Here is a 27,174-nt window from a genome sequence, read left to right as displayed (position 1 = left end):
TGTTTGGGTTTAGCTCTTCTTGGAGTTCATGTAGGGCGCCCGGGACACTGTCTGGTCCCATTGATGCTGTGTTTTTGTTTTGGAGAGGCGGCTCTTACCTGAGCATCTGAGATGTCAGGGGCAGCACTCTGCTGGGATAGATATTTGCCCTTTTGGTGGGGGGGGGGGGGGGGTTTGCGCTGAACCTGTCAGCTAGGATGTTGGCAATGTCTGTGGGTTTGGTGTATTTTTTGTCATTTAGGACTAATTCTGAGCATATCTGGGAATTACCACCCAGGTTCCTAACATAACTAAAGAAAGCCTTGTGATTATCCTTAGTGTCCTGCGCAATTTTTCTCTCGAAGCTGACCTTAGACAATTTTATGAGTGCCCGTAGTTTTTTGCTAATACTGATCAGTGATGCCTTCCCTTTTTGGGATTTTGCTCTATCATTTAGTAACTTCCTCCTTTTATTGTATAGTTTGTTTATGGCTGGGGTCCACCAGACAAGACGTCTGCCTTTGGAGGATTGGGTCTTGGTTTTATTTGGGATCGCATGATCCATGCATTCCTGAAGGTGTTCATAGAATGCGTTTATAAAGGATTCTGCGGTCTGAGCCGTATTTTCCACAGGCCCGGGGGCTTTGAAGGATTCCACCTCGGTTTTGAGGAGTGTGAAATTTGCTTTAGAGAAGTTTTTCACTGTGGTTTTCTGGGAAGGGGGTAGGATCGGGATGTGAATATCCAGTGAGATTAGTTTATGGTCTGATCTTATCAGTGAGGGATACACTTCTGGTCTGGAGCATAGAGTCCCCATGTTGGTGATGATCAGGTCCAGTATGATGTTCATCGTGCATACAGCTGCAGTCATAACAGATGGGTTCTTCTGCCGTCAGGCGGGTCCTCGGTCGGCCGAATTCCAAACTCTAGGTCCGGCGTCGGTTGTCGTCGCTTTTTCCCTGACGTCAGTGCGACAGGGGTATAAAGGAACCAGCTGACGCCATTTTCTTCAGTCTTTCTTGCCGCGCGGTGCCCGAAGCAGAAGCAGTTCGCAAGTGCTGGTCGGCCAGCTCCTGAGATTACGAAAATTTGGAAACCGAAGTCGTCTTAAAAGCTAAGTACCCCGTTGGGGAAACTTTTCTTACCTCGGACCGATGTCAGACAAAGTTCATTGTATTTCTTGTGGGAAGCAAATACCGCATAAGGATTTCCATTCCCTCTGTATACCTTGTTTAGGCCCAGACCTCGACATCTCGGTCTGTTGCTTTTGTGCTACATTCAACAAACGCACTATTAAGCGTCGGGCGGAGTTCGCCCAGCATTATTTTGGGAAAGCATTTAACTATACTATGTCATCGGATACTCCGACTCCGGTTTTGTCTAAAAAACGCAAAGACATGGACCGACACACGAGGTCCGCGGCCTCTACCGACACCATGCCAAAGCCGATTACACGTGGTCCGGTTCTCAGCGAGGCGCCTACGCAGCCCCTGATTACCGACGACACATCTTTGACGGTGTCTCCTGTGCCCGAGGTCACAGGCTCCTCGGCCCACACCCCTACTACAGATACCGAAGCCACTCTTGGCGTTGAAACTCAGAATGTGGACAGGTCCACCTCCACTCAAGGTGTCTTCAGACCTTCCTCTTCTTTCTCCATTAAGGCTTTCACAAAGTCTAAAGCAACCATGCACTCTGAGACCAGCTTCACAGGGCCCATCTCCAGGCCCCATGCCTAAGAAACAGATGCTTAAAATGGCTGAGGATTTAATTACTCTAATCAGAGGTTCTCAGCCCCCACCGGACAAAAGGCCCAGAGTGGAGGAAGAGTCCCCCTCCTCTGATCAGGGCTCCATTATTTCAGAGCACTCTGATGATCAGGAACATTCTTACTCCCCTTTTGAAGACTCTGATGCGGAGAAGTCCATCCCTTCTGTATCCCCCCCCTGAGGATTACTCATTTGGGGAAACTTTGCATACCTTAAGGGAACACTTCCATTGGGAAGGCCAGGATTATTCAGATTCCAAGAAAAGGCTCAGGGAATTTCTCTTGTTACCCCAGCACAGTCCTCTGGCTATACCTCCTGTCTTGGACATCCAAGATGATGTTTACTCGGAGGCCTGCCTTAACCCGGACTCTCTACCTCCAGCTCCAGTTAAGCCTGACAGGTACTACAGGGTTCCTGACTCACACCAATTTCCATACAAAAGCCATGCTGCTGACCCAGAAACCATCTCAAAGGGCCCCAAGGGAGTTAATGCCTCCATTGCCAAAAATCCATTGCCTTCCGAGAGAGATTCCAGATCCTTAGAAAGGTGGGGAAAAAAGGTATATACCTCGGCTACCTTATCCATGAGGGCCTTAAACTGTCAGTTTCATATGCTAAAATACCAACAGTTTTTGTTATCACAATTGAAAAGTAAAATGTCACAACCTGAACAACCAGACTTGAAGGAGTTGCAGGATTTGATGCATAGTACAGAACAAGTGGGTAAGCATACCTTACAATGTGGTTTTGATGCTCTAGAGGCCTCATGTAGAGCTGCTGTTACAGGATCTGTCATACGTAGGCATGCCTGGCTCAAGGAACAAGCCTTGCCTAATCATGTCAAAGCTACATTACTAGACGCCCCTCTTCAAAAGGATGTACTATTTGGTGCTAATGCTGAGGAAGTATTAAGGAAAATGGAGGAAAAGGCTAAATCAATGCAAACTGTGAAAGAATTTCTACAGGTTCAACCCCACGTTTTAGTAGAAATTCGGCTTCCAAAAACTGGTCCTTTCCTGCCACAGACAGACCCCAAAGAGGCAGATACAGGCGCCCGAGGGGCAGAGGACAATCCCAAGGATCGTATAGAGGCAGACAATGGCAAGCTCCTACACAAAGAGGTGGTGAGGACAACTGCAATCTTTCAGAAAGCAAACCCAATGACTTCCCCTTTGCATGCCAACCAGGTCTCAAATGGCAGCCCCCTTAGGAGGAAAGCTGGCATTATTCTCAAAAAATTGGCATGTTGTCACAAAGGACAAATGGATCCTGGACATTATAAACAGAGGCTACAAGTTCCATTTTCACACCCTTCCAAAAATGAGAGGCATGCCAAACCTGCCACACAATCAAAGGGCAGAGGCACAAAAGCAAATTTCAGATCTCATAAACATGAAAGCTATTCAAGAGGTACCTACGCACGAACAAGGTCAAGGTTTTTATTCCAGGCTATTTCTGGTCCCAAGGAAGGGAAAAGATTGGAGACCTATTTTGGATCTATCCATCCTAAACACATTTCTACTCGTACCAAAATTCAAGATGCTCACTCTACAGCAACTTCTTCCCATGCTGGGCAAGGAGTCTTGGCTGGTAACATTGGACCTCAAGGAGGCATACCTGCATGTCCCAATCAGACAAAATTGCAGAAGGTACCTCAGATTTCTTGCAGGTTCAACCCATTATCAATTCTCTGCATTGCCCTTTGGCTTATCTACTGTGCCCAGAGTATTCACGAAATGCCTGGCATCAGTAATTGCCTACTGCAGACTTCAAGGGATACAAATATACCCCTATTTGGATGACTGCCTGATCCAAGTGGACAGCAAGCACATTCTTCTGAAACATCTGGCTTATGTGATAATGTTATTGAACTCTCTGGGATACACAGTCAACAAAAAGAAATCAAGGCTAATACCCTCTCGGAAGATAATTTTCCTGGGTGCCAATTTGGACACAAACGCCCAGATGGCCTACCTCACGCCAGAGAAGCAGGGGCAACTAATTCAATACTTCAGAACACTAGCAACTTGCACCAGGCTCACTGCAAGGAAAATCCTGCAGGCTCTGGGATTCATGGCATCTTGCATCTTACTAATCCCATGTGCAAAGCTGCATATGAGGAAACTACAATGGTACCTGAAAAACATATGGTCTCAACACAGTCACAGTTTGGAAACAATAATACCACTAATTCCATGTCTGCAAAAGGAATTTCTGTGGTGGGCTCAAGCATGTCAAATAAACACAGGTCTTCCATCCAGCAAGCCTCAAGCAAATCAAGTCATCACAACAGACGCCTCGGACTACTTCTGGGGGGCGCACATGACAGACCGGTGCATTCAGGGCAAATGGTCCCAAAAAGAAAAGCACCTTCACATCAATCAAAAAGAAATGCTAGCAGTAATAAATGCTATTATAGCTTTCAAGGACCTTCTACAACCAGGTCAACTATTGATAAGAACGGACAACACCACAGTTATGTGGTACATAAACAAATAGGGAGGAACACATTCTTACCCCCTATGCAGACTGGCCATGTCACTTTGGAACATGGCCATGGACTTAAATATGGAACTACAAGCACAGTACTTGCCAGGCAAGGAAAACACGCTGGCAGACAACCTAAGCAGGAATATGACAGATCCACACGAATGGAAATTGCATCCAAAAGTTTTTACAGAAATAATCCAAGAATGGGGAAGGCCAGACATAGATCTCTTTGCCTCCCACAAGAATCATCAATTGACAAAATTCTGCTCAAGGATCTTCCATCCAAAGGCCTGGAGAGTGGACGCTCTTTCTTTCAGTTGGACATCAGTGACAGTTTATGCCTTCCCTCCTCTTCCTCTGCTGCCCAAAGTGCTATTAAAGACCAAAGCAGACAGACCAAAGATGATCCTCATTGCTCCGGACTGGCCAAGGCAACACTGGTACCCACTTCTGAGGAGCCTGACGCATTCCCCACCATGGACCCTGCCTCTAATGCCTCTTCTTCTGACTCAGCACAGTTTCAAAACTCTTCACAGCCAGCTAAAAACACTCAATCTAGCCGCATGGAAGATTCCTTAGCATCACAACAGGCCCTACTCTCCAAGGAGGTGCAGGATGTCATTTTGGAGGCCAGAAGGCCATCAACTAGAAAAGCTTACGTTTGGAAACGTATGGAAACGTTTTTGTGTCTGGAATGAGAAAAAGGGCCAGGATCCTGGAAAACTGAATTTACCTCAAATACTACAATATTTGGCTGAACTGCTAAGCAGTGGACTTTCTTTCTCCTCCATCAAAATCCATGCCTCAGCCATTTCTGCAGAATACAACACTGATCCACCTTTATTCTCTCACCCTCTCTTAAGACAGTTCCTCAGAGGGGCTAAGAATTTAAGGCCTCCAAGGAAACAACCAATACCTGCTTGGGATCTTAATTTAATTCTGGAAAAACTGACCTTGCCTCCCTTTGAGCCAGCTGCTGCATCAGATTTGCAATATTTGTCCTGGAAAACAGCTTTCCTTCTGGCTATCACCTCAGCTCGTAGAGTTTCAGAACTACAGGCTCTCATGGCTGTCCAGCCTTTTATCATCTTCCATCAGGACAGAGTTTCCTTACGAACCAACCCGTCCTTTATGCCTAAAGTGGTATCCAGGGTAGCTTTAAATCAGGCCATACATTTGCCTACTTTTTATCCTAATCCTCAAAACAAAGGGGAGAGATTACTACATTCCTTGGACATCCACAGACAACTGCGTTATTATTTGGACAGAACAAAGCCTTTCAGAAAATCAGAACAGCTCTTTGTGGCCTATGCGGTAGGAGCTCAAGGGAAGCCAATTTCCAAACAGACAATCTCAAAATGGATAGCCCACTGCATACGCTTTTGCTATTCCTTTCATGGCAAAACTGTTCCTACAGGCATTAGAACTCATTCCACCAGGGCCACAGCCACCTCTGCAGCCTTCCTCAGAGGAGTTCCTACCAAGGATATTTTGGAAGCAGCCACTTGGAGTTCTGTGCATACCTTCTCCAAGCACTACAACCTACCATTATACTCCAAATCTAGAGCAGGCTTTGCCACTGCAGTCTTGCAGGGCATTTTGGCTCCTCCTAGTTCCACCTAGTGCCTACCACCCCTTTCTTAGCTTTGGGATTCCACCCATCTGTTATGACTGCAGCTGTATGCACGATGAACATAGTACAGTTTTGTACCTACCATAAATGTAGATGTTCGAGTGCTAATACAGCTGCAGTCCAGGTTTCCCTCCCCTCTTGGGACAGGCCTATAGGCTAACACATCCTCATACAACCTGATTGGGGTTTTCATTTATGATGTATTTGCTTGCACTACTGTATTTTGATTATATTGCACTGCATTATCAAACAAATTTATGTATTGCCTTCCTTCTGGGGGCACCTGACATCTGGGGCAAGAAAAACTGAAGAAAATGGCGTCGGCTGGTTCCTTTATACCCCTGTCGCACTGACGTCAGGGAAAAAGCGACGACAACCGATGCCGGACCTAGACTTTGGAATTCGGCCGACCGAGGACCCGCCTGACGGCAGGAGAACCCATCTGTTATGACTGCAGCTGTATTAGCACTCGAACATCTACATTTATGGTAGGTACAAAACTGTACTTTTTCCCCTCTTGTGGGAGTGGTAACAAGTTGTTCCATAGCATTTGAGTTTATAAATTCTAGGAACCCTTGGGCTAGGGTGTTGGAGCTAGAGTAATGCTCCCAGTCTATGTTTGGGTAGTTGAAGTCGCCCAATATAATGGTGTTTGGAGAGGCCTTCATATTTTCCAGTGTTCGCAGGAAGGCCGAGTGGGGTTCCTGGGTTTGGGAGGGTGGTCTGTAGCAGGCTATAAACTGGAAGGCAGTTTTACCCACTGTTAGTTGCACATGGATAGTCTCTGATGCTTCGTGCTTTGCCACCAACCTGGAGGTGTGGGTATCTTTGATGAATATCGATACTCCCCCTCCTTTTGTGTTTCGGTCCAAGTTTTGGGGCCGAAAAGCATGGTATGAGGTATAACCTGGTAGTGCTGGGGTGCTCTCTGGACCCCTGAACCAGGTTTCTGTTACTGCACAGATATCGATGTTCTCCATGCTAAGGAGAGTTTTGAGTGCGTGCATCTTGAGGTTTAGACTTCTGGCGTTGAGTAGCATTACTCTGTTTCTTATCCCTTGTGATACCTATGGAGGTGGGTTTGTCTTTTGAGCCTTGCTTAAAAAAGGCACTATGGGGGTAGCAAGAGCCTTTGCCAATATCCGAAAGCCCAGGGGTGACAGGTGCAAGCCGTCCCTAGCGAAGCATCGTGGCTTGTCGAGCATATCATCCCAAGCTGACAGGCATTGGATCCCCTTTGAATGACACCAATACTTAAGCCAATTGTTGAAATTGATCATCTTGTCTTCATATTGTGGCATCATTCTTGGTGAGGGTAAGATGCTACTCAAGGTCAGGGTCATACCGGCCTGGGCTACATGCTCAGAGAGCTCCTCTAAGTCTCTCTTCATGTAGTCCAGGGAGGTGCGTCTCAGGTCATTCACACCAGCATGGACAATGAGTCATATTTGTACTTGCCTTGGAGTGACCTGAGTGCTTGTGTTATGTGGCAGATCCTAGCGCCTGAAAGGCTGCTCACCATAACCCTCTCCTTGTTCAGCCTGGTGAGTGGGACGTCAGTGTGCCTGACGAATAGAGTCCCCTATTACAAGTGTATCAGGTGTGTTTAGTCTTAAGGGCTGTGACTGTTCGGCACACTGGCTTTGTGAGATATGTGTTGCACGTGTTTTGTTTTGGGGTAGCGGTTGCTTGGGTGTCTGCTTTGGAGGTCTCTGCTGCTTAGGCAGATCTTTATTTAGAGCCTCCGAGTATGTTTTTGTGTGATTATGTGTTTGGTTTGCTGTCGTGGTAGGTCTATGTGAGACTGGAATTGTAGTGAGTGTGGTTTCCTTCTCCTCCTGACTGGTTATGCCAGTACTGAGTTGAGAGAGCTTAGCCTCCTGTTTGGCTATATGGTTGCATCTCTCACATGTGTTGGAATTTGTTGGGAGGAGGAGAGGGTTGTCTGTGTACATGAGGCATTTGTAACATTGCCTCAAGATTCCCAGATTCACCAGCTGGACTGGAGAGAAGATTGACAACTGACCTTTGGACATGCTAGAATAATATTGGGAATTCCTTTATAATTGAAAACAAGGGCCAGTGGGGAGTGAGGGTGTTAGTGCTTTTAATTTTTAGTGTTGACTTATATAATTGCTTTAGTGAGCAAGTGCCAGGTAACTTAAGTGCAATGTGTTACAGGTAACTTAAATGCAAAAACGACAAACAGTAACTTTCTTTCAAGTGAAACAAGGAAATAAGTACAGTAAGCAATGCAGATATCACTAGTGATCCACAGAAGCTGAGAAGCAGCGTATTAGGTGGAATTAGCGTTCCAGGGAAATAACAAGCAAACAAACAACAAGCATATAAACAAAGCTAGATTCAGCAGGCCTGGATCTAGTCTATGCTACAGCAAACAAGGTGTACCAATTTCAGTAAGATACAGTTCAAATATTCAGGCACTATAAACCTTTAACCAGAAATTCCCAGCTCAGAAGGGCAGAGTCCAGCCTCTTCTCCCACAAGAGTGCAGACCACGAACCTTCTTAATGTAAAATAACTGGCCTGAAGCCCAAGTGCTTAAACCAGAACTAATACACTTTTAGAATAACAGACACTGAGCCCTCAATCAGCAGTTCCCAACCTAGAAGGATGTAAGCTACCTGTTCTGCCACTACAGTGCAGACCACAAACCCTCTTAGTGCAAAACAACTGGTCTGAAGCCCAAGTGTTTAAACCAAAAGGCTTAGAATGAGTTACACCAAGCAGTAATAAATACAATTGAGTACTTTTAAGATGATGCAAATGTAAAATAAAGTAGGTAGAAACACAAGTACAGTAAAAGCAGATGAAATTTTTTTTTTTCTGAACAAGTGCTGAGATCAAAGAAACAGATTTGAGTGCTGAAACTAGAAAACTGGCTAGTTATAAGAAAAAAAAACTAAGCTAGAAGGCTTCCATCCAACACAGAAGGGCTTGGGGGCTCAGAAGCCTACAAATAGTCTATACCACTTAATAGGAAAGGCAGGAAACAAGCTTACATTTTTTTTTCTGTTTCCCAGATGCTCTCTTTGTACACAGTAGGAGTGCCTGAAATCAGAATATGATCTCACTGCACTCAGTTGAGTGAGCAAATGAGATGGGCCTAAAAGGAGTATTCAAACACAAATTTACAAGAGGGGCGGGCAGTTTCAAGGCCACTAAGATTAACACCAAAACAAAAACAGGCAGGGTGGGTGGGACTAACTGAAGAGCAGAGTCAAAACTTCCAGTTCAGTTAATATTCCTGCAACACAGTTAAAATCAATTTAAGTACTGTATTTTTTGAGAAAAAAAAGTGCAGATAAAGGTACTTAAATTCTCTTATATGTCCAGTTGAATACAGCTAGTTCTTAGCCGGCCAAAGCTGAGGTTTTAAGCAGAAAATATTTCACACTGTACCACTTAAATAGGCAAGGACAGGAAATCAAAGAATGTGGCTACCCCCACACCTGTAATTACTAGCAAATAACAAAATTCAGCAAACACTGACTAACTTCCAGTTCAGTTAATATTCCTGCAACACAGTTAAAATCAATTTAAATACTGTATTTTTTTAAATAAAAGTGCAGATAAAGGTACTTAAATTCTCTTATACGTCCAGTTGAATACAGCTAGTTCTTAGCCGGCCAAAGCTGAGGTTTGTAAGCAGAAAATATTTCACACTGTACCACTTAAATAGGCAAGGACAGGAAATCAAAGAATGTGGCTACCCCCACACCTGTAATTACTAGCAAATAACAAAATTCAGCAAACACGGACTAACTTCCTGTTCAGTTAATATTCCTGCAACACAGTTAAAATCAATTTAAATATTGTATTTTTGGGGGAAAAAAGTGCAGATAAAGGTACTTAAATTCTCTTATACGTCCAGTTGAATACAGCTAGTTCTTAGCCGGCCAAAGCTGAGGTTTTTAAGCTGTACAGAATGCTCTGACAGCCTTCAAGGACCACATTCCTCCAGGACAATTGTTGGTAAAGATGGACAACACCACTGTTATGTGGTACATAAACAAGCAGTGGGGGGGGGGGGCCCACTCATACCCTCTCTGCAGACTAGCCATGGCTCAGTGGAACACAGCCTTGAGCTACCAAGTGCACCTACAGGCTCCATTTCTGCCAGGAAAGCTAAATACACTGGCAGATGAACTAAGCAGAAATCCCACAGACCCACACGAGTGCAAACTGGAACCAAAGACATTCAACATATTGATAAACAAATGGGGAGCCCAGAGATAGACCTGTTTGCCTCTCCCCGGGCCCCAGAACTATTAATTGGACAAATTCTGCACAAGGACTCCCCACAAACAAGCTTGGAAAGTGGATGCCCTGTCCTTCACCTGGAAAAATCTATCAGTTTATGCCTTTCCTTCTCTGCCTGTCCTCTCCAAGGTACTACTAAAGATCAAACAGGACAAACCAAGGATGATACTGATTGCACCAGACTGGCCATGCCAACACTGGTACCCCCTCTTGCGCAGTGTGTCACTGCTGGCACCATGGCACCTGCCTTAGACCCCTACCCTGCTGTCCCAGCAGGAGGGCCAGATTCTACACCCTCAGCTTCAAACCCTGAACCTGGCAGCCTGGCTTAATTACCTGATCTCTCCGTTACCATCCCTCAGTAAACAAGTGTTGGATGTCATTCTGGAGGCAAGGAGGCCTAGTACTAGAAAATCTTATGCTGAAAAATGGAAAAGATTTGTTCCTGGAACCAAACTCAGGGGATGGGCACAGCAGCACCCAGTTTACCTCAGATTCTTCAATACTTAACTGAGATGCTTCACAAGGGCCTCTCCTTTTCCTCCATCAAAATTCATGTCTCAGCCGTTTCAGATCATTACAACACATAACCCACCCTCTTCTCTCATCCACTGCTAAAGCAGTTCCTCAGAGGGGCCAAAAATTTAAGACCACCCAGGAGAGCCCCAACCCCAGCCTGGGACCTTAACTTTGTATTGGAAAAACTCACTCTACCTTCTTTTGAGCCAGCTGCAAGTCCAGAGTTGAAATTCCTTTCTTGGAAAACAGACTTTCTTTTAGTCATCACTTCAGCAAGAAGGGTGTCTGAATTAAAGGCCCTTATGGCATTGTGGAGCCTTTCATCATCTTTCTGCTGACAGGGTGTCCCTCAGGACCAATCCCTCCTTCATGTCCAAGGTAGTGTCCAGTGTGGCTGTTAATCAGTCCATTCATTTGCCAGCCTTCTTTTGTAATCCACAGAACAAAGGGGACTGTATACTCCACTCCTTAGATGTGCACAGACAACTTAGATTTTACTTGGACAGGACTAAACTCAGGAAATCACAGCTGCTGGTGGCATTTGCTGCAGGGGCAGAGGGGAAGGCCATTTCAGAGCAAACCATTTCTAAATGGATAGGCCATTGCATTCATTTCTGCGATAAGCACCATGGAAAACCTATCCCACAAGGGATAAGACCACATTCAGCCAGGGCTGCATCTACCTCTACAGCCTTTCTCAGAGGTGTTACTATCAGGGACATTCTAGAGTCTGCTACCTGTAGTTCTGTACATACATTCACCAAGCATTACCATTTGCCAATTTTCTCTAAATCCAAAGCTGGCTTTGCCGCTGCAGTCTTGCAGGGCCTTATAGCTGGTCCTAATGCTATCTAATTTCCTCCTCCCATCCTTAGCTTTGGGAATCTACCCATATGTGATGACTGCAACAGTGAAACACAAAGAACATAGTACAGTTGTGTACACTTACCATAAAAGTAGATGTTCGAGTGTATTCACTGTTGCAGTCCTGGTTACCCTCCCTCCAGCCCCCTGACGACTTTTGGCTATACCTCTTTCCCTTTTTACTTTGCTTAAAGCTTTTTGGTATATTTGCATTTTTGTTGGAGGTGTAACCTTGTGTATATATTTAATTGCTTCCCATTAGGGGGACACCTGCCATCTGGGTCAAGAAAAACTGATGTAATGGTGTCGGCTGCATGCTTTATACCCCTGACTACCTGATGTCATGGAAGATGAGAGAGCAACTGATGCAGGACCCAAGACTTTGATAATCTGGCCGACTGAGGGCTACTGCAAGCAGATAACCCAAATGTGATGACTGCAACAGTGAATACACTCGAACATCTACATTTATGGTAAGTGTACACAACTGTACTTTCTCTGCACTTCCCTTTGGCTTATCCACTGCTCCCAGAGTCTTCAAAAAATGCCTGACTCCAGCCATTGCCTATTGCAGACAGAGAGACATTCAAATGTACCCTTACTTGTATGATTGCCTGATTCAGGCAGACAGGAAAAGCTGATGCAGCACATGACATTTTGTAAAGAACCTTCTAACCTCCCTGGGGTACACTGTCAATGAAAAGAAATCAAAACTAGTACCCAGTCAAAAGATTGTATTCCTGGGAGCAAGGTTGGACACAGCCTCCTAGATGGCATTTCTTACTCCAGAAAAACAAGCCTATCTAACAGGCAACCAGAACCCAGCTATCTGCAAGGAAAATCCTGCAGGCTCTAGGGTTCATGGCCTCTTGGATTCTACTAATTCCATATGTCAGACTGCATATGGGGAAACTTCAGTGGTACTTAAAAAGTCTTTGGTGCCAACATTCTCAGGACCTGGAAACCACCATGCCTATCATAACTTGTCTAAGGACAGAGTGTTTTTGGTGGGCAGCAGCATGCAACCACAACAAGGGGCTTCCCTTTACACAACCCCACGCCGCCCAGACCCTAACCACAGATGCATCAGACTGTGCCTGGGGGACACATCTGGGAGGCAAGTGCATTCAGGGCCACTGGAGCCCAAGTCTAATTCATCTGCACATCAACCAAAAAGAGATGCTATAGCTGTTCAGCATGCTCTGACAGCTTTCAGATCCTTTGTCTCACCTGGACCCCTGCTAATATAAACAGACAACAATACAGTTATGTGGTACATCAACAAGCAGGAGGGGAACCCACTCTTACCCACTCTGCAGGCTAGCCATGACACTGTGGAACACAGCATTGGACATGCAGATCCATCTGCAAGCTCAATTCCTGCCAGGCAAACAAAACTCTCTGACAGACTACTTAAGCAGAAATATCCTAGATCCACACAAGTGGCAATTAAATCCCAATGCTTTCAGCCCGTTAACCCAGAAATGGGGGATACCAGAGGTAGACCTTTTTTCCTCCCCCTACAATCACCAGATCAGCAAATTTTGCACCAGGACACCACACAGCAGAGAATGGAAAATGGATGCCCTATCCTTCCAGTGGGTAAACCTCTCAATGTATGCTTTTCACCCTCTGCCGTCTCTTTCAAAAATACTACTCAAGATAAGACGGGACAGACCAAGGGCAATCCTGATTGCTCCAGACTGGCCACGGCAGCACTGGTACCCACTACTGCGCAGCCTGTCACCGGTGCCACCATAGCATCTACCTCAGATCCCAACCCTCCCTCAGCAGGAGGGACAGATCCTGCATCCGCATCTGCAAACCCTGAACCTTGCAGCCTGGCTTATTTCTTGAATTTTCCCCCAGTGACCAGCCTAAGCAAGCAGGTACTGGACGTTATTCTGGAAGCCAGAAGACCCAGTACAAGGAAATCTTATGCTGATAAGTGGAAAAAAGGTATTGTTCCTGGATTCAGTCTAAAGGAGCAGACACGGCTCTGCCCTGCATACCTCTAATCCTGGATTACCTAGCAGAACTACTCCACAGAGGCCTTTCCTTCTCTTCATTAAGATCCATGCCTCTGCCATCTCGGCTCATTATAACACTGAGCCACCTCTCTTCTCTCACCCTCTCATCAAACAGTTCCTGAGAGGGGCCAACAGTTTAAGGTCACGAAGGAGAGCACCCACCCTGGCTTTGGGACCTTAACTTTGTACTGGCAAAGCTTGTGTTTCCCCCCTTTGAACCTGCAGCATCAGCTGAGTTAAAATTCCTCTCTTGGAAAACGGCCTTGCTTCTGGCCATCACTTCAGCTAGAAGAGTGTCCGAGCTACAAGCGCTTATGGCTGTGGAACCCTTCATTATTTGTCATGCTGACAGGGTCTCCCTCAGAACTAACCCTACTTTTATGCCTAAAGTGGTGTCCAGTGTAGCTCTCAACCAATCTATCCATTTGCCAACCTTCTTTCCCAATCCTCAAAATAAAGGGGAATGGATCCTGCACTCTTTAGATGTGCACAGACAGCTCAGATTCTACTTTGACAGGACTAAGCCGTTCAGAAAATCTGACCAGCTACTACTCAGCTTTGCACCTGAGGCAGAGGGCAAGGCCATATCTAAACAAACTATTTCCAAATGGATAGCACACTGTATCCATTTATGTTACAAACACCATGGGAAACCAACCCCTTAGGGGGTCAGAACACATTCCACCAGGGCAACCACTACCTCTACAGCATTCTTCAGCGGAGTCCCTACCAGGGACATTCTGGAAGCTGCTACCTGGAGTTCTGTTCATACCTTCATCAAGCATTGCCACCTGCCTAGCTTTTCCAAATCCAAGGCAGGTTTTGCTACAGCAGTCCTGCAGGGCATACCAGCCATCCCCATCTCTTCTTGACTGTCTGCCACCAGCCATTCTTCAGCTTTGGGAATCAACCCAAGTGTGATGACTGCAACAGTGAAACACGAAGAACCTAGTACAGTTGTGTACACTTACCATAAATGTAGATGTTCGAGTGTATTCACTGTTGCAGTCCTGGTTTCCCACCCTCCAGCCCCCATCTCTCAATCTCTCTCTCTACTTCTCTAAATGCATTACTCACCCCTTACAGAGCTATTGGTATTTAAATAAAATACCAAACCGTAAGAGTTCTGGATAAAGGACAGGCTCCAAAAGAAACAGAGCACCAAAAGAGAAGTAAATAGAACCTTGTCCACCATGGCTGGATACAAATGCTTTATTTAAAATACCAAACCGTAAGCGCTTTCACAGTCTCTGACTGCTTCCTCAGACAACTTTAAACAACTAAAGCACAGTCTTTATACAGTTAAAAAATCACTTGACAAATAATTGATAGCAGTTAGGGCATTTAAAGTGTCCCTTACACTTTGCTACTAAAAAACATCTAATACTTAATTTTCAACCTTGTTTATTAAAAAACTTTTTAAAAAATGTATTCACATTTGTCTACACTTTTTAAAATTCTGTGAGTATATGTGGTAATGTCTGAGTGCTCTAGCTTTTAAGAATGGTTTCAATGATGCTGCTTCATTTATACCTGGTGGTGTATCTGCATTAAGTTTAATGATCCACCTCTGCTCAGCTGCTTCAGTCCTATTTCTCACATCACCTCTTCTCATCCTTTCTCTGATAAACCTCTAGAACAAAGAATTTGAAAGTATGGTGTCTCCCTTCTGCCTCAACATGCTTAGCCAATGCACTGTTCTCCTTTCCATTAATGATGTCTCTATTGTGTTCTAATATACAGTCCTTAAACATCTGGTTTGTCTTCCCTATATAAAAGACCATGCATCTTACGCAGAAACTAAAATACACAACATTCTGGTTCGACAGTCAGCATAGCAAGAATCTATGAATCTGCATACTGCACAATTTCTGCACATGTAAGTCCCTAGTCTGGAAGATGCAATAGGTGGCCGAATTTTGTGTTTTATAACATAACTTGTTAGTCAAGAAATCAGAGGCTAGAACATTGGAAACTAGTTTGTATATTAAACAGATCTTGAGAATTATGAGACTGCGCAACAATGAAACACAGTTAATAGCAGCTCTAGATAGTCTCAGGGAAGAATTTTTAGAAAGAGGATATTGTAGGAAGGAACTGGATAAATGTATAGAAGAATCATTGAAAGAAAGGGGGAACAGAGGGCAAGCATATTTTGCACAGCAGGTGGATTCTGCATCCTACATGAATAGATCAGGAAATGGGAAGATCAGATTCCAAATTTCATTTTCTAGTGACATTAATGTGTTCTGTGAGGTGTTCAGGAAGAACTGGTACATCTTGACAGCAGTAGATGAGCTTAGAGAAGTGTTGCAGGTCACTCCATTTTTCTCCTTTAAAAACAAAAAATGTCTTAAACAACACTTACGTTATAAAACACAAACAATCCGGCCACCTATTGCATCTTCCAGACTAGGGACTTACATGTGCAGTAATTGTCCAGCATGCAAATTCATACATTCTTGCACTACTTTTACACATACATAAAGTCGGACAGTAATTAATGCGAATTGCTATGCTGACTGTCGAACCAAGAATGTTGTGTATTTTAGTTTCTGCGTGAGATGCATGGTCTTCTATATAGAAGACAAACAGGATGTTTAAGGACCATATATTAGAGCACAATAGAGACATCATTAATTGAAAGGAGAACAGTGCATTGGCTAAGCATGTTGAAGCAGAAGGGAGAGACCACACTTTCAAATTCTTTGTTCTAGAGGTTATCAGAGAAAGGATGAGAAGAGGTGATGTGAGAAATAGGACTGAAGCAGCTGAGCAGAGGTGGATCATTAAACTTAATGCAGATACACCACCAGATATAAATGAAGCAGCATCACTGAAACCATTCATAAAAGCTAGAGCACTCAGACATTAACACACATATGCACAGCATTTTAAAATGTGTAGACAAATGTGAATACATTTTTAAAAAGTTTTTAATAAATAAGGTTGTAAATTAAGTATTAGATGTTTTTTAGTAGCAAACCGTAAGGGACACTTTAAATGCCCTAATTGCTATCAATTTCTTGTTAACTGATTTTTAACTGTATAAAGAATGTGCTTTAGTTTAAAGTTGTCTGAGGAAGCAGTCCTAGAGAATGTGAAAGTGCTTACATTTTGGTATTTTAAATAAAGCATTTTATCCAGCCATGGTGGACAAGGTTCTATTTACTTCTGTTTTGGTGCTCTTTTGGTATTTACTTTTTACTGGTGGTGTTTTTTTTACCGTAACTTAGTTCCTATTTGGGGGCTCCTGACATTTGGGGGCAAGAAAAACTGATGTAATGTTGTCTGCTGCCTGTTTTTATACCTCTGCCGACCTGACGTCATTCCTGGAGCGACAGCAACCGACGCAGAAATACTAAGTCTCTGGTATTTGGGCCGACTGAGGGCTACCTGCAGGCAGATAACCCAAGTGTGATGACTGCAACAGTGAATGCACTCAAACATTTACATTTATGTTAAGTGTACACAACTGTACTTTTGTTTGCTTCATTGTTTTTTTTTGTTTTTTTTGTGCTAAATGTACATTCTTTAGAAAGGCTAGAAAATAATGATCCACTGCTCTTTCTCTTACCAGGGGCAAAACAAAAAAAATGCAAGTGGTGGTTTGCAGGTGATCAGTATTGTTGCCCAGATTTTAAAAGCCAAATGGAAAAACTATATTAATACTCTAGCTGTTCAGTATACACTGAGTAGTGGTAAGATTTAAGAGAGTGGCACTGAAGCTTTTAACAGTCTAAGGGGAGGGCCCTCCAATTTTTAACTTTTAGTGCTCACTAATATGAGCAGGTAAAATGTGACTGGGAGGAGTTTCCAAAGTGAAATGTATACCGGGCAGCTCCCAAAGCATTTTTGGGCCACTTTTTGCCTCCGGTGCCTACCTGTCTTCAGTCCTGTCCTCAATCTGTCAGCCCATTCATTCTCCATCACTGGAGCGAGGGTCAACAAGGAGGTGATGTCATTCAGACAGCCGTCAGGGGTGGTTTGAGGATTTTGTATTTTTTAGTCCCAGCCCTAGCCACACATACCTAGCTAGGTGCAAGAAACACTGTCGCTGTCTGCATGGCATGGGAAATCATTTCTTCAGTCTCCACCAGGGAAATTGCACTGCTCACTGTACTCCCAAGTACATTCAAACCTCACCCACAAACCCTTTAGGAGTATCAAGCAGGCAGTCCTCCCTTCACTCTTCCCCTCCCTAAAGGAATTCTTCATTACCAGGTTAACTAACTGAACCTTGGTCACCTGGTTTGCAGGCAGGGCTCCATCTCTGTGAGCTGTGGAGTCTGCCTATTTTTGGCCAAATATTTGCTGCCTTTCTAGATGACAAGCCATGCCACTTCACTCCTCCCTTCCTTACCTGGCATCTCCTGTACCAAGCTAGCTAACATCACCTGAGTCGCACTAAAGGGCTCCATATCTTTGTGCCGTGGAGTCCTGCTGGCTTTGGCTTTATTTTCGCTGCTTTTCTAGGTGTCATTGCAGTTTTTCTTCCACTTATGGAGCACTTCTGTACTGATTTGACTTGGATTCACATATTCTTGACACTGGCAGATTGGCTGGAGTGAAAATTGTTACAGTTTTGTGTGTTCCTGTCTTAACTGCATTGTACTGCCTTCTGCTGATGAAACTTGAGTGGCATGTTAACTTAGAAATTGAATGTATCTTGTATTTTTTTTTGCATATAATTACATCATCTTGTACTGTAGCAACTGTGATCCAAAACAGCATTCTGTACATTAGTGCAATATTATGTGTTTGGCTCTTAAATTAAGGCAGAAGTAGCTGTGTAATTGAGGATCATGCATTTTGAGTGTTGTATGCACTTGTGACTTGGGCAGTGAGCACTAGCTATGTTAAAGTATTTGGGGTTCCCATAATGAGAGCGCTTCTGCAATTAGCAGGTAAGTACCATTTTAACTTGAATATGCTAAAATGCCATAACACATCTGTGTTTGCTATGAGCTGAAGAGAACAGATATTTCAGCAGTGTTAAATAACAGTGAAGCAGAAAAAAACTGAAATTAAAACTACAATTGTGAGAGTGCAGCTGTATGTAGTCATTGCTCACAGGATATAAACTGAGTACAGCTGTAGACTAGTGCATTTCAAACTATACACTTTGGTATGTATGGAGGAACAATCTGAGCGACCAGTTTTTAATCTGCATTCTTTGTTCAACCAGGTTCTCAAGCCACTAGATGTGAAGACCAAGTTTTACAACGCAGAAGTAAGTACTTGTACACCGTTATAGGTGTTTTCTTTGTAGGAACCCTTGCATTTGTCTTGTATTACCACCATTCATGCCCCTAGCTGGCGGTCTGCAAGCATCTAGAAATAAAGAAAAAATGACAAGTTTTCCTTGTCCTTGCAGACATGAAGTCTTAAATGGGAGGTCTTGCAGCAAGATCATAGAATTCAATGCTGACAACCAGAGTGAGTCCCTCATTCCACCTGCTGTTTTGTTAGGCTGCCTTCCATTACTGAGCAGGTATTTGCTTTCAGGTAGTGGTAATGCCCATGAAAACCCATTCAGGAGATACTACTACAGATGTATCGATTTGAGGAGTGGAATAATGGTCATAGGAGTTTTTGCCAGGGTACGATTGCTGAGATGCCTGAAAGATAATGAGTAATGGATGAGGTTTTATAAGTTCTGTTGTTCACATTTCCTGAAAGACATGCATGTCATAGGACTAATACTATGACAAGTAAATTATATAAGTTATGTCATAAACCCATTTTATGTTTCAGCAGTACACAATACTGAAATTATTGCTATGTAAATGGACTGTATGCCATCTGAAAAGCAGCCATGAAGATGAACCCATGCATCTACATACTGCAAAGAACTTTGCACATTTATATTTCTTGTGTAGTGTTTGCATCATCTAGAAAGAATTGTCATTTTGTATTGTGTTTGCATTGTTCTCTTTACTAATATGCTCATATCATGTAAATGCAAAACATTGCATTTCATTTGTAAGTTATCCTTTTTCTTTAACATTTAACCCTTTCTTTTCTAATGATTCTGTTTTATTTTCCCCAATTAGAGTGACCTCAGTTCTGTGGTAATTTTTTTTTTAATTCATTTGTTTGTCTGTTAAGCTGAATGCTATTCTTTGCCATCTAATTGTCTCTGGCTTTTATTAACTTTATTTTTATTTCTAAACAAAAAATGAACAGGCATATATTTTAATATTTCTGGGTGCTTGACATGTAAAGTTAAAGGAAGTAGGTAAAAAGTGGTCTTTGATCCCAGTTTAGAATTTTTCCAAAATATATTTATTGGACAGAAATTCTCATTTTTATTTTATGAATATGAGTAAGCTAAATCTTTTTGGTGCCTGCAGAGTGGGGAATGTGATGTGAAAATTTGAATCGGCCAGATGTCAGACGTGACCATCTGTACTGAGTACTACATTGGAACCTTTTAAAGCCTGAGATTCTGGAAAATGGAAATCTGGGTTTGATAAACTAAGATTCAAAATGCATTAAACATGGTAATGTTATTCCATGTAACTTATTTTTTAATTAAGTAGCATTTTGAATAATATTTGGTTCTTTCCAGCTTTGACCATCTAGCTCCACCCATTTTGCACAACCCTTCTGACCCCCCACCTACCTTATTCAGTCAGTCAACATCTGACATCACCCTTGGCAGGGGTTCTCCCATTCTCCCTCACAGAGAAGAGTTTGCCTTATGATTCTGATATTACCGTGTGTGTGTGTGGGGGGGGGGGGGGGGCTTCCTTCCTCACAGAAAAGAGTTTGCCTTATTGAAATTCACTGGCTTCTGTGCTTACATTGCAGGGTGATAGCTGAGCTTGCTAAGCAGCCCTCTGTTTTGCCATTTGTTGCCATAGTCCCAAATCCTGGTGGACTCCAAGCACAGAATAACTTGCTGGTAGCAAATGTGTGCATGTATCAAGTACATGCAATGTCCCAGTTTACACAGAATTTGAGTTTTTGAATAGGCTAGCAGCACACTCATTGTCTGTATAGCTGCTTTGTGCTGTATTGCCCAGCCTGCTGCTTGTGGCTTCTTGTAGCAGTTACACAGCAGTTACTGCTGCTTTGCTTTTACCTATTCCTTCCCAGGTGACGACTTTACTGTTCAGGATTCTAATCCAACCAGCGTCTTTTAAGGCATGGTCAGAGCTTCAATCCTGTGGGCCATGGAGCTGCTTCAGTAAGTGGGGAGAATTGCCTACAGCGTGGATGTTTATCTTGTGTTTTATAGAGCAGCACCAGTTGGGCCGAACTGCATTCTTCATGCTTTACTCGTAATTTAGGAGTGTGCCACCAGTGTCATGTTGTCATTGGTGTGACTGAAGAACCTTGTACATGCATCCAGTTAGTCATTTGTGCTTGTCCACTATTTGTTTTTGTATTTGATGATTGGTACTGTAGACTAACTTCTGAGCAGGACTGGCATTTTGTAGCCAATCTGTTTCCTATTAATTGATAATTATGTAAATAGATAGGTAAAACATTAATTATATTTTCATATTACTGATCATTTTAAATAGTTTACATGTCATGGCACTGTTTGCACTGATTTGCTTTTTGCATTGTGTTGCCTGTTTATTTTTTAGCTTTCTCAAATCCTTGCTTTAAAAAGCTTGTTTAAATTATTTATGGAAATGATTAATTAGGGTGATTGGAGCAATGGATGTGTGAAGGTTATGGACTTTTCCCAGCTCATTCATTTTTGCAGATTCTGTTCAAACAGCATAGCTTCTCTGTATGTTGCTACTGCTTTACTGAGAAGTCATACTGCTTTCTGAGCTTACAAGGTATTTTAAGGTTCTTTTTCTGTATTTTCCCAGCTGCCAGTTACTCTCAACTGTAGTCAAAGACTTGGTTAGTGCTGAAGTTCAGATTTTCCAGGACATATGATAATATCGTTAAAAATGAGAATAACACAGACTTGTGAACCTTCTGATAGTATTTCCTGTAGTATTCTGTTTACATGTTAAATGCTGAGCGTTGGGAGAATGAGAACAGCTTGAACAGTTGTACATTTTTGTGAAATATTAGAATATTCACCACTGTCAACCTGATCAGAGATGCACTTGCTTTCACTGATCAGTGACCTGGCACGTGTCAATGAGCTAAATGTAGCTCTCTAAATGCAGAATTTGTGCACTGTGTATGTACATCCACATAAGCTCACAGACATGTGTATGTGCGCGCGGACACACACACACACACACACACACACACACACACACACACACACACACACACACATATTTTTGAAGGGTTTTCCATCCCCACTCTACCATGGTTAGCAAACTTTACTTTTACTGTAAACCATAAGAAGTAGAGCTACATGTTATAGTATTCATTGAAATGTGAAGATACTTTAACAAAATACATCTTATAGAGTCATCCTTTAAAGACTGACAAATACGCCTGTTGTCAGATGTACCTGTAATATACAATGTTTTGCCCTGCTTTTAGTAAATATTGATGATGATTGTGGTTTTCACTGCTACAAGCCTTACTTTTGTTATTCCTGCCTGCAGCTAACCCCACTGGCTGACCTAGCATCCAAAGCTTTACCTTCTGCAGGGTTATGGCCTGAGGCTCTTCCTAAGGATGCAAGGAAATTAGTGATGCCATTTACAGATCTTTCTTGCCTTGCAGTACCGCATGTGATATGGTGTTCGACACTGGATCACTGTTGCAGTAGTGTAAGCTATTTGGGTTATCTCTTGCCAAGGATATGACCAACCAGACAGTTTTTCAAAGCTCAAGGGCACCTTCTACACACATCAACTGTTAGGAGCTTAAGCAGAGGTTCATATAAAAGGCACTTAGAGTGCCAAAAAGCTTCAGTGCTTTGTTGCCACAAAAGTGTGCTCCCTGTCGGCTTTGTGGAACTGAAGGTCAGCTAACATTCCTTCAAGGTTGGGCATTTAAGTTCCTTTTAGAGAAACGTCTTCCACTGAATTATTTTTTCTGAAGAAATACTGTTTCTGTCTGTGAAAATGTGTTTACCTTTAGCTTGGAAAAGTTATTTTGTGGACTGTCTTTATGCCAAAAAGTTGAGAGTGCTCTAAGGGGAAAAACTGTTCAAATGCTTTTTGACTATTTTGTTTAACATAGTTATCTAGAATAATTGTGCTTGGAACATGCTTTTCTGGTTTTGGGGGCCATCTTTAATTTTTTTTTTGCCTCCAAACTTGACTTAGATGGTATTTTGACTTGTTCAGGCTCTGCTACCTATTTGGTGGTACTCTTTTTGGCAGAAGCATAGATCACATATCAGACCTCATGGTTCTCCCTTGCCCAACTGCATGAAGTGTACTTGTTACAAGTCTTGGGTCCAGCGGTCTCTATCACGTCCTCACCCACTGTTGTGTAACTGCTGTGGCCAGACTAGGCTCCTTGGACTGCTGACCACTGTCTCTCTGTTCCTGTGCTGTAACACCTACAGCCACTAAGATCCAAGAGTTAGTCGTGTCCTTTACAGCTTTTTGTTAGTCCTTACCATGCAAAAGAGAACTCTGTTAGTCTTGAGGAAAGTAGTGGATAGAGGTTTACCTCTTAGCCAAGTTAGGCACTTGTTTCTTGAGGTAGTACCCCTGCCATGGGTCCGTCTTTTTCTAGGGAGTTTCCCAGGAAAAGCAACCTGTGATGTCTCCTCTTTTCGCTCTTAAACAGGGAAGATTTACTGGGATTGCTAAATGGATCGATTCTAGCCTCATATATTTTTTTCTGTTTCTCCACTGATGTAGGAAAAGGGAAAAAAATCCCTCCATTCTGTCACTGATTCTCAGAACAGCAGGAACTGGAAGGGGTAGTATTCTTCAGTATTTCTCCTTAAACTAAAGATTTTGTTTCTGAGCAAAGTGTTTCTTCAGATTTCCCTCCGATATAATTTCTGAAACTGTAGCAAAATGAAAGATTTGTTTTAGTGGGCACAGATTGAAATCTCCATCTCCTCGCAGAAGTTTTATGACTTGTTACAACTGGATTTTCCTCGGCTTGAAGCTGTTCCCACTTTTATCAACTCTAGAGGATGTTTTTTTAACAGTTTATGGTATTACTGACAGTCAACTATATACTCTAAAAAGTCTGATAAGTTGTACATAGTACCTCAGACCCTTGAATAACCCATTTCATATCCCATATCTAATCCTGCATTTGCTTTCTTATCAAAGCAATCTACTGTTGATTAATTTGGTTAATGCTCCTCCATTTCCTCTTTCAGGATGGAAAGGTGTTTGATAGATTTGGGACTCCAGTTTTTTCTTTTATCTTTCAGAAGACAATTTCACGGCTTGTATGTTAATGTTAAAAAGGTAAAAAAAGACATTGTTAGTGACTTTAACACCTTCATTAAATTATCACTTAAGATATAGGCAAACACGCATTAATATAAAAGAAAACAGACCATATTAACATGTTTCCATTTACATACATTATATATCACATATATTCTTTTTTTATAACTAATATCAGTTGAACATTTCATAAATTGCTCAGTTCCTGACTTCCCGTAAAACCTCCTCCTGAACATTATTTTGCATGCATTGTTCCTACAATTTCCGTTTATTTTTATCCCATTTGCTCCTTCCCTTTTTTAAAGATTCCACTTCCAGTTCTTTTATCTCTCTTACAATATTCAATACTTCAAATACATTTGGTTTAGACTTTGATTTCCACTTTCTAGTAATTACTTTTTTGGCAGCCACCAGAATTAAACTTAACAAAGCTTTACTCTGTCTAAGCACTTCAGATCCTGTGTGTCAGCTCAAAAGAATCATTTCATGAGTTGCACTGATTTGTTCATCCAATATTTCTGACAAGAGTACTCTGTAGGGAATTTTAACTCATTACACTCCCAAAACATATGTGCCCAGTTACCTCTTTCTTCCCCATCATACCTCCAACATTTGCCATCTACCTGAGGAAAAATTATTTTAAAGTCTGCAAACACTTCCAAGGAAGAATCCTAAACCTTCTGGACTTTGTTGTATACTAGGGAGCCATACCTATGTCTTCCAATTGTCCCCTTGTAAATTGCTTGCCCAGTCTCTCTTTCCAGTCTTTTCTAACCTCCATTGATTGATTCTTATAGTAATTCTGTAATATTTTGTATTCCCTACTTGATTATACCTTTTTTAATAGCAAATTCTGTTCCAGATTTAACTAAAAATTCTACCAGAACTGGTCTTTCACTTAGGATTTCCTGATCCTTTGCCTATACTCTGATGATATTACCTGGTAGGGAAGGTCTTCCTATTCTGTTACCTTTCCCTCCCTAATTATTTGCTCACAATACCTTGGTTCCATTGCCAGTTTTCTCCAGTAAATTCTAAACCCTATTGTCTATTCTCTGTACCGCTAATTGTAATCACCCCTATCGACAGACTCTCCTTTATCCATTCCCATGTTGGCTTAGTTCTTAGAATAACCCTTGCCACAGTCTTTTATTTATTTTTTTTTTAAGTCTCATTTGTCATAATATATTTACATTGTCTATCTTATATATGCTATATGTTTTTTAAATGGTTTTAAAACTTTTTTTTATTGTTCACTTTACATCTGTTTTGAATGTATTAAGACATATTTTTCCTGCCTTTCCTGCCTTTTGTCTTTTAAAAGCTGTGCTTGGAAAAGAGTAACAGTTCTGATGAAGTCCTGTATAGCTAAGGGACAAAAGAGCTTAATGGCTATTTTTTGGGCTATTCATTTTGATTAAATTTTCATACTCTTCATCCCTCCATGGTTGGTGTCATTCCTGGGCTGGCGTTTTGACCAAGTTTTTTTGTTTGTGGTTTTGGTTATTGGTTGGTGTCATTTTGTTCTTGGTTCCTAGAATACTTTCTTCTACTTTATGAATATAATATTCTGTATTGTTATTGTTCTCCTTAAGGATCTACATCCCAAATCCCGGCTCTTTTTATTTCTTGAGCTTCTCCCCCTGTTTTCATTATCATCCTTTTCAACTTTGAATTATAGCTTTCTGTTTGTGCACCGTGTAAGAGCCTTAATTGTGTAGCTCTGAAATACTCCTTCAAATAAGGTAATCCTAAACCACCTTGTTCTTGTTGGAAGTATCAACTTATCCCACTTTACTTTTGCCCTCTGCACTTCCCAGATAAAATCATTCAACTCTTTACTCTCCAAAACCAAGGTACCAAAACTTGTCAAACATTTGGAATGTATGTCTAAGTTAAAAAGGCCCCACTGGTAGTATCCACCTATGAGCATTTCTTCTCAGGTTACCAGGAAATGTGGTTATGATGCTGTGGATGTGTCATGTAGGGCATTGGCCCCAAGTTCTGCAATTCCGAGACATGCCTGGTTGAGGAATTGGCCCCTTTTAGACCATGTAATGATTGACCTCCTTAATGTACCTGTGAACAAGGAACCCCTGCTGTCCAGGCTTCTATATTCAGCAGGAACTGCCCATCTAAATTTTGTTCCTTGGACTCTAAACAAGAAGGGAATACATCTGGGAAATGGAAGAAAAGGGAATACATCTGGGAAATGGAAGATAAGAGAATGGAAAGCAAGTCCCAGGAAGAAGCCTGGAGGCCTTGAAGGCTGTGACTCCCCAGAGAAACCGGCTGTGACTGACCAAGGCTGCCCCTTCCCTAAGCCCAGCGCACCCCACGCCCAAAATACCCATCTGTCAGTGAGGTTTGGAGGATGCTTAGCCTACTTTACAAAAGTTGAGAAAGTATCACCCAGAATCAATGGATACTGACTAATGTCCTTTCATATCACCGTTGCAGTATTCATAACCTAAGGGATAGCCTGTTAAGGGTAGCCTAACACCCGGCCAGTATACCAAAGTCTTTAGTGCTTACAGGCACTGCATGTCACACATGCAATCGCCACACAAGGTGTAGGGCATAAAGGTGACGTACAGATGCACACACTCTAAACATCTTTGCCACCAGTCTGAGTGTCATTGCTGAACATCTGCTGTGCTGGTTACCAAGCTGTGTTTCAGGTAATTGCCCTACTGGGGTTTCTTATCTTTCTTTTTTTATTTAGTGCTTTTGGGCTCATGTCATCCAGAAAGGGAAAGCATCAGTGTGGGAGCCAGATTCCCCATAAAGGCTGTCATGAACAGTCTCTTTTCGTTGTGGGTAAGAATTCTCTCCTCTTTATATATTCACATTGAAAACCAACATGTTAAGCTGTTGGCTCAAGGTGCTATGGTTGAATCTTCCCATTCTGTTGGGTCAGCCATCTGCCAAGAAAAAGGCCAAAAAAATCAGTCTAATATGGCTGCTGTCAAGCCTCTCAAGACATCTATCTCAAGGCAGTGAAAGCCCAAAATATTGTCCAGTGTTTGCCTAAGATTCCTCTGCCATGACCCTGTTAGAGGCTGGCATGGATCCAACAACTTGCATATCCTCTGGGGCTTTACAAATGTCTGTTCCTGACGTTGAGGGGGAACTTTGGCTGCTTAAACTTATAGGACTGTGGGGGATTCTGCAGATCATAGGGAGGAGATCCCTACTGTGCTCTCTAAATTTCACCAGGGTCTGACTCTCCGAGGGTGTTTTGTGTGGACTGCCTACAGAAAAAGAAATAGAAATCCAAGAATATTTCCCTAGTAGTTAAAGAT

General features: G+C 42.5%; 1 protein-coding gene across 5 annotated transcripts in view; it reads left to right on the top strand.

Moving 5' to 3' along the window:
• The window catches only part of LOC122794710 (trafficking protein particle complex subunit 13), a 1,187,860-nt gene that overhangs the window by 746,368 nt on the left and 414,318 nt on the right, over positions 1 to 27,174 (top strand). For 3 of the 5 annotated variants that reach the window (XM_044063354.1, XM_044063356.1, XM_044063359.1), the window contains 2 exons: positions 18,757 to 18,801; positions 19,625 to 19,642. In XM_044063354.1, coding sequence (XP_043919289.1) covers positions 18,757 to 18,801; positions 19,625 to 19,642 — 63 coding nt within the window. The remainder of the gene's footprint in view (positions 1 to 18,756; positions 18,802 to 19,624; positions 19,643 to 27,174) is intronic. The other 2 variants (XM_044063358.1, XM_044063357.1) reach the window with 1 other exon arrangement.

Source organism: Protopterus annectens, chromosome 2.part1 (assembly GCF_019279795.1).
Source record: "Protopterus annectens isolate FY-2018-M chromosome 2.part1, PAN1.0, whole genome shotgun sequence".
Classification (NCBI taxonomy): Eukaryota; Metazoa; Chordata; order Ceratodontiformes; family Protopteridae; genus Protopterus; species Protopterus annectens.
The sequence above is the reverse complement of the archived record's forward strand: the minus strand, read 5'-3'. Positions and strand labels throughout refer to the sequence as shown.